The sequence below is a fragment of the Haematobia irritans genome, chromosome 5 (assembly GCF_050003625.1).
Source record: "Haematobia irritans isolate KBUSLIRL chromosome 5, ASM5000362v1, whole genome shotgun sequence".
Taxonomy (NCBI): domain Eukaryota; kingdom Metazoa; phylum Arthropoda; class Insecta; order Diptera; family Muscidae; genus Haematobia; species Haematobia irritans.
The window spans coordinates 22,104,513-22,116,669 of NC_134401.1; the positions used below are offsets into that span (position 1 = coordinate 22,104,513).

The following is a 12,157-nucleotide window of genomic DNA, read 5'->3' on the forward strand; positions in this document are numbered from 1 at the left end:
CATTTTAACAAAATTTGCTAAGAAATAACATTTTGACAAAATTGTCTATATAAATAAAATTTTGTGTAAATTTTCTATAGAAATGAAATTTTGTAAAAATTTTCTATATAAATGAAACTTTTGTGAAAATTTCCTATAGAAATAAAATCTATAGATATCTATAGAAATAAAATTTTAACAAAATTTTCTATAGAAATAAAATTTTGACAAAATTTTCTATAAAAATAAAATTTTGTGAAAGTTTTCTATAGAAATAAAACTTTTACAAAATATTCTATAGAAATAAATTTTTGTGAAAATTTTTTATAGAAATAAAATGTTTGCACAATTTTCCATAGAAATACAATTTTGACAAAATTTTCTATAGAAATAAAATTTTGACATAATTTTTATTGGAAATAAAATTTTGTAAAAATTTTCTATAGAAATAAAATTTTGTGAAAATTTTCTATAGAAATAAAATGTTGTAAAGTTTTTCTATAGAAATAAAATTTTGTGAAAATTTTCTGTAGAAATTACATTTTAACAAAATTTCTATAGAAATGAAATTTTATGAAAATTTTCTAAAGAAATAAAATTTTGTGAAAATTTGCTATAGAAATAAAATTTTGACAAAATTTTTTATAAACTAGAATGTTGACAACATTTTTATATAGTAATAAAATTTTGTGAAAATATATATATATATAGAATAAAATTCTGACAAAATAGAAATATAGAAATAAAATTCTGACAAAATAGAAATAAAATTTTGTGAAAATTTTCTATACAAATAAAATTTTGTGAAAATTTTCTATAGAAAGAAAATTTTGTGAAAGTTTTCTATAGAAATAAAATTTTGTAAAAATTTTCTATAGAAATATAATTTTGTGAAAATTTTCGATAGAAATAAAATTTTTTGAAAATTTTCTATGGAAATAAAATTTTAACAAATTTTTCTATAGAAATAAAATTTTGTGAAAATTTTCTGTAGAAATAACATTTTAACAAAATTTGCTAAGAAATAACATTTTGACAAAATTGTCTATATAAATAAAATTTTGTGTAAATTTTCTATAGAAATGAAATTTTGTAAAAATTTTCTATATAAATGAAACTTTTGTGAAAATTTTCTATAGAAATAAAATTTTGTGTAAATGTTCTATCGAAATAAAATTTTGACAAAATTTTCTATAGAAATAAAATTTTATGTAAATTTTCTATAGAAATAAAATTTTGACAAAATTTTCTATAGAAATAAAATGTTGACAAAATTTTCTATAGAAATAAAGCTTTTACAAAATATTCTATCGAAATAAAATTTTGTAAAAGTTTTCTATAGAAATAAAATTTTGTGAAATTTTCTATAGAAATAAATTTTTGTGAAAATTTTCTCTAGAAATAAAATTGTGTGTAAATGTTCTATTGAAATCAAATATTGATAAAATTTTATATAGAAATAAAATTTTAACGAAATTTTCTATAGAAATAAAATTTTGTGAAAATTTTCTATAGAAATAACATTTTAACAAAATTAGCTACGAAATAACATTTTGACAAAATTTTTCTATAAAAATAAAATTTTGTGTAAATTTTCTATTGAAATGAAATTTTGTAAAAATTTTCTATAGAAATAAAATTTTGTGTAAATGTTCTACAGAAATAAAATTTTGTGAGATTTTCTATAGAATTAAAATTTTGTGTACATTTTCTATAGAAATAAAAATTTTCACAAAATTTTCTTTAGAAATAAAGTTTTGTGAAAATTTTCTATAGAAATAAATTTTGACAAAATTTTTATAGAAATAAAATTTTGACAAAATTTTCTATAGAAATAAAATTTTGACTAAATTTTCCATAGAAATAAAATTTTTACAAAATTTAATATATAAAAATAAATCGGATTTTCCTTCCTGACGCAATAACTACAATAACGAACGAACCGATTTCCACGATTTTGCATTCGTTTGAAATTGCATAGAAATGAATTTTTGACAAAATGTTCTATAGAAGCAAAAATTATGAAAATTTTCTATAGAAATAACATTTTGTGAAAATTTTCTATAGAAAGAAATTTTTTTGAAAATTTTCTACAAAATTTTGACAAAATTTCTATAGAAATAAAATTTTGACAAAATTTTCTGTAGAAATACAATTTTGTCAAAATTTTCTATACAAATAAAATTTTGACAAAATTTTCTATACAAAAAAAATTTTGTGAAAATTTTCTAAACAATAAAATTTTGTAAAAATTTTCTATAGAAATAAATTTTGTGAAAATTTTCTATGGAAATAAAATTTTGTGTAAATTTGCAATAGAAATAAAATTAAAAATAAAAATTATAAAAATAAAATTTTGTGTAAATTTTCTATAGAAATAAAATGTTTACAAAATTTTCTATAGAAATAAAATTTTTACAAAATTTTCTATGGAAATAAAGTTTTGTAAAAATTTTCTATAGAAATAAAATTTTGTTAAATTAGTTATGGCTCGAGTGGTAAACGTGATTCCAGCCCAATTGTGAAGCAATAAATATTATTGCCTCCTGTGAGGATTGAACTCACGACCCCTGGTTTACGAGACCAGTGCTCTACCACTGAGCTAAAGAGGCGGTGATGACATCCGATTTCTTTGAATATTGAGTTTTAGAAAATTGATTTTTTTGATTTCCGTAGTTATAAATATCACCTTATCTTTTATCGGCATCATTATTCCTTATCAATGATAGTTGATCAAAAAATTTAATAAATTGTCTGTTTTTCACCATACTGATAAGAATACGTTCTCAAACAAATATGGAATAAAAATTATAAAAAAAAAATCTATTGTCATCTTCAAATCAATATCTTCATTGTCTGCCCATAATTACCTTTACAATTAGCTTCTCCATAAATTTATATGAATTTTTCCCCCAACTTACCTTACTGCCCTCGTACGTGATCTCTCTGCTTTTTAACTTGAAAACTTGGAGTGTGTGATGTATAAGACATCTTCGGATAAAAGCAAAACAATAAAAAAATAAGAAAATTTCCCTTTTTCCGTTAAGATGCCATGATGGCGCAAAATATAATATGGTAAAGTGGAATTCGAAAGCATTCGGGAAGGGGGTTGGGGCTAGGGCACAGCAAAATAGGAAGAAACATTTAACTGGAGGCTGTTTTTTTATTTATGCACGAGACATAATCAAAACCCCTAAAAAACAAACCCCATGACAGCACACAGCCGCACAGCACAAAAAAGGGCCAACGAAAGAAAATTAAAGGGGGAATCTTTTTAACATATGAATGAGTTGGTGAAAATAAATAATGGCAGCAATGGAAGCCATCAGACATACGCATGCCATGGAGACGTCTTAGACGCAAAAAAAAAACAGCAAACACACATACACACGACCTAACAAGAAACACACATTTGTACATACATACGTACATGTGTGAGGATAACATATGAAACCATAAGACCACCCCTTTTATGTACTCAATGTTGAGTTTTGCAAGTAGAGACATGTCAGACAGGCACAATTGGCAATGATGGCAAAAAATCTCAATCGGTCTATATGTGGCAAAGTCTGTACTTACACGCACAGAAAAACCATGTTTGGACATGGTTGCCGCATCCATTTAATGCTTATCTAGAGCATGTAATTGCCGCGAAAACCATGTATTTTGTCTTTGTAAAAATAGTTTTTGAGCGGAGAAAAATGTATGGTGGCAATAAGCATTTGAATGGTTCTCAAATAGCGCAAACATGTTCTATCATTTAAATGATAGAATTTGAGACCATTAAATGGTCGGGAAAATCATGTATCTGACCATTCAATTTTTTTACTTTTTTACAGGGAAAAAAGTATTTTTATAGGTTAAATATAGACGTGTCTAGAACCATTACATGGCCATAAAGACCATTTACATTTTTTTCGTGACCATTTAATTTTTTAACTTGTTTGCAGCGAAAAGAATTTTATAAAAACATTCAGCAGGTACACACGATTTTCATTTTGCGCGTCAGTCGTGTGTTGATTGTTTCTTGGAATGGACGGAGAATACGGATTTACTGTGTTTTGTGTTAATTTATTTATTCAGAAGTGGCACGTGGTTTTATGTGAACACAAAAAAGGAAAGTGTAATTGAAAAAAAATGTACCTGTTTTTTGTTCTGCATTTTGCTATATGGTATCATTTATTTTTATTTGCAGTTACATGATGTCTGTGTTTGTACATTTGATGCGCACGATGTAAATATGGAATAATTACTTATTGTTGAAATTGAAATAAAATAGAGTGTGTAAAAATATATGACGTTTGCTTGAACGGCATTATAAATACAAATAAACAACTTTATTTGTTTGTTTTTATTTATTTATAAACTAAATAAATAAAAACAAACAAATAAAGTTAATGTTGTGTTTTCTTTTCTCAAGTGGCGTCCTTTTTTCGACGATGAAAAAAGTTTTCTCATAAAGATCAAAACATTTTAGGTTGTGACCATGTTCTTTTAACTAGGAGAAAAACATTTTTAATGAATACCATAACATTTTAAATCTTGACCATTGTCTTTTCATTCAAACAAAATTCTTTTTATCAATATAATAACATTTTAGATGAGGACAATTACATTTTTCTTAGAACCATGTTCACTGAGCCAACATGGTTGCAAGTTAAAATGTTAAATGGTCGCCGCAAAAATAGCTCCTATCATATTATTTTGCTCTTCGAATATGATTGTGACAATCATGTTTCTTCTCTGCGTGTAGGCACACCGTATTCAGTACTCCTATTTATGGAACTAAATTATGTCTAGATTTTTAATTTCAAGCAAATCGTCAGTAGATCGGTCTATATGGGAGATATACCAAACCATGGATGGATACCCAAAATATTCTGTACACACTTTTGTGGACCTAAAATCCGTCAAATTTCAGACCAATCGGATGAAAATTACAACAAGTATATACGGCCGAAAGTTCGGCCAGGACGAAGCTTATGTACCCTCCACCATGTATTGCGTAGAAACTTCTACTGAAGCCGATGGCAAGGTATCGTAAAACTTCCTAAAACCGTAATATATACCACATAGTCCATACTTGGTATATATTAAACAAAAAAAGGCCGATTAAATACGTATATAATTAAGTTTAAAGTTTCTATAGAAATAAAATTTTGACAACATTTTCTATAGAAGTAAAATTTTGACAAAATTTTCTATAGAAATAAAATTTGAAAAAAATTTTGCTATAGAAATAAAATTTTGACAAAATTATATATAGAAATAAAATTTTGACAAAATTTTCTATAGAAATAACATTTTGACAATATTTTCTATAAAAATAAAATTTTGGTAGATTATTTTTGGCTCGAGTGGTAACCATGATTATGAACCGATATGGACCAATTTTTGTGTGATTGGGGATCGGCTATATATAACAATAGACCAATATGGACCAATTTTGGCATGGTTATTAGCGGCCTTATACTAACACCACGTTGCAAATTTCAACCGGATCGGATGAATTTTGCTCCTTCAAGAGGCTCCGGAGATCAAATCTGGGGAACGGTTTATATGGGGGCTATATACAATTATGGACCGATATTTACCAAGTCTTGCGTGTTTGTTAGAGACCACATTCTAACACCATGTTCCAAATTTCAACCGGATCGGAAGAATTTTGCTCCTCCAAGAGGCTCCGGAGGACAAATCTGGGGATCGATTTATATGGGGGCTATATATAATTATGGACCGATATGGACCAATTCTTGCATGGTTGTTAGAGACCATATACTAACACCACGTACCAAATTTCAACCAGATCGGATGAAATTTGCTTCTCTTAGAGGCCTCGCAAGCCAAATTTGGGGGTCCGTTTATATGGGGGCTGTACGTAAAAGTGGACCGATATGGCCCATTTGCAATACCATCCGACCTACATCAATAACAACTACTTGTGCCAAGTTTCAAGTCGATTTCTTGTTTCGTTCGGAAATTAGCGTGATTTCAACAGACGGACGGACGGACGGACATGCTCAGATCGACTCAGAATTTCACCACGGCCCAGAATGTATATACTATATGGGGTCTTAGAGCAATATTTCGATGTGTTACAAACGGAATGACAAAGTTAATATACCCCCATCCTATGGTGGAGGGTATAATAAAGATGCTCCAGAAACCAAATCGGGTGTCACTTTATAAGAGAGCTATATCAAAACTTGGACCGAAAAAATCCCATTTTCAAACTTCACCTGCTTGCGGACTCGACTATGGAATTTAGACGCAGAGAAGTACTATAAACACTTCACCATATTTTTTTGGCAAGGAACATGTAACATATTTGAGCAATCATGTTTTTTTATCGCAATTTATGTATCTGATTTATATGTTGGGTGCAAAAAAAAATTTTTTGCAACAAAAATGTTCCATGTTTCCCTTTCTAAAATACCAGTTTGCTCTTGAAACAGGTTTGAGGCGATCTTTTTTTCCTTTTCTGTGTGTAGGTATCGATGTCACACATCTCCCACTGTGCTTAGCAGTTTCTCTTCGTTTGTAACGATGATGATGATGCTGATAATGATGATGCTGCTTCGGCGGCCTTAGTAATAATGACGTTTGTCAAAAGTTGTATCACACTTTGAGTTTCATGCTTTTGTGCTTTCATTGCCCCCCCCCCCTCCCCCCCCCATTCTCTTTAACTTTAATGGGGTTGTCCTAAGAATTATATGTATGTCTATGTAGACATGCTCATATGCAAAGATGGAAGGATGGCTGACTGAGCTACAGCCATCCTTCCAAGCACTCAAGCAGCCATATTAGCATATGTGTTCATTTGCAATGTTTTGGGGGGAGCGAGCTATGGCGTGTGCCAGCATTGATGGAGGTTACATGTGAGCTTAGTTCTTCTGTTTGTTTGTTCGTTTGTTTGTCACTTTTATTTCTCCAGTGGCATAAATTTGCCACCATTTTTTTATGGCATCTTCAATTTAAAAGATGGTTGGTTGATTGTAGATTTTTGTTTTTACGATTCGAAGGGATTTTATTAATGCATGGATCACTCAATTTAATGAATTATTTTTCTTATTTTTGGCAACAGATTTTCTGAGTTATGCGCGTCTTGACCAGTTTTTTTGGGGTTGCAAAATTTTATAGCCAGAATTTTTTTAATGGAGGATATTTTTGGGTCATTTGTTAAACGAAATTTATTTAATTCTTTTTGGCTAGTAAAGAATAAATGAGTGTATACAGGGTAGCTGATATGTAAGGCAATAAAGTAAAGCGGTATATTTTTTTCGTTTCTGTAATTTTATTATTCAAAATTGTCGGAAATAACATCAAATTTAAGAATTACTATGAAAAAAGCTTGCCCGATTCCAAAAATTTTGATATTGATTCTGAGAAGCGGGGAATTGAAATACGGGTACCCTTCAGACATAATTCTCATTTAAATTTAAGAATTGCGTACTTGGTACTGGGAAATAAATTTGACAAAACGACTTTATCGAAAAGCTTGTCGACTTTTGCCCACAAGGCTTCACACGCGGTACGAAAGTGGCTCTGTACACAACACAGTGGCTCTGACTCAATCACTAAATTAATTGATCCAATTAATTTTTTAATTGAAATGTCTTCAATCACAGAAATAATAGTATCAATTAAAAAATTAATTGTAAGTCAATTAAAAAATTAATTGATACTATTACTTTTTGTGATTGATTTTTGTTTTAATTAAACAATTTCTTGAATCAATAAAATTTTTAATTGAATATTTTTAAAACTCAATTAAGATTTTAATTGGAAACTTTTTCGTGAACAAATTTTTCTGTGTGCGGTATTTTGGTTAATTCCCGCCGAAGCGCTGTCTTGAAATGATCGACAATTTGGTATTTTTTAGTGCCAACTTTATTCTTTAAAATGCTCCAGGCGCAAAATTCCAACGGATTGATATCCGGAGATTTAGAGGGCTATTGTGCGATAGAAATGAAGCGAGGAACCACCTTTTGAAGCCTTTCTTATTTGACGCAGGCTGAGTGCCCTAAATGTCTGTCTGCCCGGAACTTCAATACTGTCTTTACGACATGTTCCCGATAATATTATTTAGACCCCGTTACGGCGGCTATGGTGGCCAACAGCGTTGCCACAATTAATTTTCATTTTGGACCAAGATTTTTGCAAAATTGGACCAAAATTCCTACCAGCGGACCATTTTTCCAAATTAAATTAATATCATTTAAAAGTTAAAACTTTTCCAAAACTTTACTTCGATTGAAAATTTTTATTTCTATTCAAAACTTTCATTTCTATATTTTTCTATAGAAAATTTTGTCAAAATTTTATTTCTATAGAAATTTTTGTCAAAATTGCATTTCTATAGAAAATTTGTTAAAATTTTATTTCTTTAGAAAATTCGGTCAAAATTTTATTTCTATAGAAAATTGTATAAAAATTTTATTTCTATAGAACATTTTGCCAAAATTTTAAAATGTTATTTCTTTAGAAAATTTGTTAAAATGTTATTTCTTTAGAAAATTCGGTCAAAATTTTATTTCTATAGAAAATTTTGTCAAAATTTTATTTCTATAGAAAATTTTGTTAAAATTTTATTTCTATAGAAAATTTTGTAAAAATTTTATTTCTGTAGAAAATTTTGTACAAATTTTATTTCTATAGAACATTTTGCCTAAATTTTATTTCTATAGAACATTTTGCCAAAATTTTATTTCTATAAAACATTTTACCAAAATTTTATTTATTTATTTATTTTATTTATTTTATTTATGCGAATTTCCTATACAACAAGATATAAATCTTATAATTATAGCATAGGAATATATATTGATTAAGTTATATGGTTCAGCAAAATTAGGTATATAATATGTAAAACTAATACAATTTATATAATCACAAACAAATTAAACGTAACCGTGAAATTCTAAGTATTTAAAAAGTAGTTATATATTTTTGTTTTGAATTGATAGGTGTTTCTGATGGTTTGTAGTGTTGATGGTAGGGCATTCCAGAGACGCACAGCGTGAATAAAGAACTGCCACTCTGATGTTAAACTTTGGTGTCGAAAAGGTACCAGCTTCTTCCCTCTGTTTGACCTACAGAAAATCAATCTTTCGTATAGGTAATCTGGTTCATTGTGATGTATAATCTTGTGCAAGCAACACAAGGCTTTACTTTTTAAAAGAGTTTCAAAGGATACACCATATATTTTAGTTTTGAAAGTAGATATGTGATCATATTTCCTCAAGCCATAGACATACCTTGTTATGTTATTAAATAGAAGATTGAGTTTTCGCTTGCTGTTTGCGTCAGTGTTTGAAAAAAGCTCGCATCCATACAGTATGGTAGGCATTATATAAGACTTCACAATCAAGGTTCGAGTTTTTTGTGGTGTATAATATTGTGTATTCCAAAGAACGCGCAGTTTGTTGTAAGCTGATCCAATTATATTTCCAATATGAGTGGACCATGTAAGTGACGAATTGAAACATATACCGAGGTTTTTGGCATTTTCAACAATTTCGATTCTTTCGTTGTTTAGAATTATATCAACATTCAAACTGATTTTCAGTGATTTTTTCTTTATTAAAATGCACTTTGACTTCGATGGATTTAAGCTTAAGCCATTTGCGCATGCCCATTTATGGACTCTTTGCAAATCCAAATTTATGTTTCTAACAGTTTCCTGTAACTTGTTTATATCGCCTGCTAAGTACATTTGAGCATCATCGGCATACAGATGCATTTTGCAAAATTGTAATTGATTTGGCAAATCATTTGCATACAAGGTGAATAGAAGGGGTCCCAGTATGGACCCTTGAGGTACACCCCGAGTAACTAAAAGTGGATCTGATCGGGTATTCATTACAAAAGCTGATTGATATCTGTTGGACAAATAAGATTGGACTAGTTTAATTGCCGATTTCGAGAAGCGAAACATGTACTTAAGTTTTGTTATCAAAATGTCATGATCTACAGTATCGAACGCCTTTGAATGATCTAGTAAAACCAGAATATTAATTTTATTATTTTCAATCTCAGAACGAATATCTTCGCTGACATTTAATAGCGCTGTAGTACAGCTACGTTGAGCTCGAAATCCGGATTGTCCTGATGTCAGTAATTTGTGTTTATTTATAAAATAACTTATCTGGCGATGCAGTAATTTTTCGAAAACCTTTGATAAGAAAGATAGAATTGCTATAGGTCGTAGTTCTCCATTGGGTTTTGGTATAGGAATTATTTTTGAATGTTTCCAGCTATTGGGGTAACTACTGTTTTTAATGATGCAATTAAAGAAATAAACAATGAAAGGTAATACAACAGGTAAAATAATTTTTAAGAACCTTGGATGCATGTTGTCATACCCAACAGAGTTTGATGTTATCTTGGAACAGGTTGCGAGAAAGTCCAACTCTGTAATTTGGATAAATTCAAGTTTATTAAAAGAAACCATATTCTGGTCATAAAGGAAATTGTAATGGCTTGGGATGGATTGTATCATGGGTATATTGACAAAATTACTGTTAATTTCATTTACATCCACGTTCCCTTGAATTGTGTTTTCTGACCTCCCAATACCAATTTCTCGTATTGTACGCCAAGTTTTTTTTGCACTGACTGCATTGTAGAAACGATTCTGATAATAAGCAGTCTTTGCTTTCTTTATTTCTTCATTCACTTTTTTTCGTTTACTACGAAAATGTTCTTTCATGTCATCCAGTTTAAAACGTTTCCATCGTTGATAAGCAAGATCTCGATCTATAATCAACTGTTTTATACGATCTGAAAACCACGGGCTATTGCAGTTTTTAATAGTTTTGGTTTTTAGCTTCACAGTACTTTCATATAGTTTCTCAATATTATTCTCTAGGAAAAATGCTTGATCATCTACTGAGGCCATAGTATATATATAATCCCATTCAATCTTGAAAATCTCATTCTCCAATTTTTCGTAGTTTATGTTTTTGAAATCCCGATATGTATATTGTGATTTAGGTGAGTTCACTTGAACGTTGTAGGTGATAAAAATCAGGTCGTGTTTCGAAAAACAAGGAGCAGAAAGTTGATCGTATAAAAGAATTTTGGTTTGATCGTTTACAAAGAATAAATCCAGTAACGTGCTTGATGTAGATGTAAAGTGTGTGGGTAACTGATAATTTGTTGGTGAAAGGCCAATAGAGTTCATGTTGTCAACAAGACTCATGTCGTACAGTATATTAGCATTAAAATCACCAACTAATATAATATCGTTATACGAAAGAGCAGCGGATTCCAATTTGTTCATGAAAGTGTCGGTTTTTATCATAGAATTTGGTCTATAAACTGTTCCCATAAATATATTGCATTCTTTTGTGCTGATATCCAAGAAAATGTGTTCAATCTGATCAGTTTCACCAGTGCATGAAATTACTTTTGCGTTAATGCCGTCTTTTACGTAAATTGCTACACCACCTCCGTGTGATTTCCTATCAGCTCTATATAGTTTATATCCTTTTACAGATACAAAAGCATTAGTTATAGAAGTATTAAACCAGGTCTCAGATAAACATATGACATCAACCTGCGAATGTTCAAAGGTCCATCTAAATTCGTCAATTTTGTTCTTTAGACTTTGTGCGTTTATGTGGCAAACATGAAGGCCAACACGTTGTTTTACAAGGACTTTAACCATATCTGCTAATGCGCCTCTGTAAACATTATTGTTATTTAATGACATATTTTAAATAGTTTCTGTTAAATAATAAGCCATCAGCAACACTCAAAAAATTTTTAAATATTGATTTACAATAAGAATGTTCTTCAGAACTATTAGTATTATTGATATGTTTATGAAGTTTGTAGAAATAGTAGTACATAAAAGGTATTGTATAATTATTTATATTGGACATAATGATAACTTCGAATATAAATATGATTTTAGTTTTGTTCTGTTGGATTGCGAAAAAGTTTTGTTAGTTTATCGATAGAATTAAGTTGTATTGGGTCATCGTTCTCTGTGCATTTTACATATACGACACCTCTCATAGTGTATACAGAGTGCAGACGTTTCTCGTTTTTGTATCTTCTCGCTTCTCTAAACACTTTGAAATTATGCTGAGATAATTGTTCATTTATGTAGAATGGATTACCAGAATTAAACCCAAGCATGTTTAAGCGGAGTAAATCTTTAGTTTTGCGG

At 29.4% G+C, this 12,157-nt stretch overlaps 1 protein-coding gene and 1 non-coding gene across 2 annotated transcripts; both read right to left on the reverse strand.

The window, feature by feature from the left end:
- Positions 1–2,519: 2,519 nt before the first annotated feature.
- TRNAT-CGU (transfer RNA threonine (anticodon CGU)) lies at positions 2,520–2,591 on the reverse strand. Its single transcript has one exon. It is a non-coding gene; the product is annotated as a tRNA-Thr (tRNA).
- A 6,277-nt stretch (positions 2,592–8,868) lies between these two features.
- On the reverse strand, positions 8,869–12,126 carry LOC142239569 (uncharacterized). Its single transcript, XM_075311362.1, has 6 exons — positions 11,986–12,126; positions 11,833–11,906; positions 10,558–11,666; positions 10,344–10,392; positions 9,237–10,250; positions 8,869–8,899 (listed from the first exon to the last, which is right to left on the reverse strand). The coding sequence occupies exons 1-6, from the start codon at positions 12,124–12,126 to the stop codon at positions 8,869–8,871; spliced, it is 2,418 nt and encodes an 805-aa protein (XP_075167477.1).
- Between the last annotated feature and the right edge of the window lie 31 nt (positions 12,127–12,157).

Coding starts and splice junctions, on each gene's coding strand:
- LOC142239569 (XM_075311362.1), bottom strand. CDS start 12,126: ATGCTTGGGTTTAATTCTGGTAATCCATTCTACATAAATGAACAATTA. Junction 10,393..10,557: donor GCGTACAATACGAGAAATTG/GTATTGGGAGGT, acceptor TCCAAATTACAG/AGTTGGACTTTCTCGCAACC. Junction 8,900..9,236: donor CTATTTAATAACATAACAAG/GTATGTCTATGG, acceptor TTAAATACTTAG/AATTTCACGGTTACGTTTAA.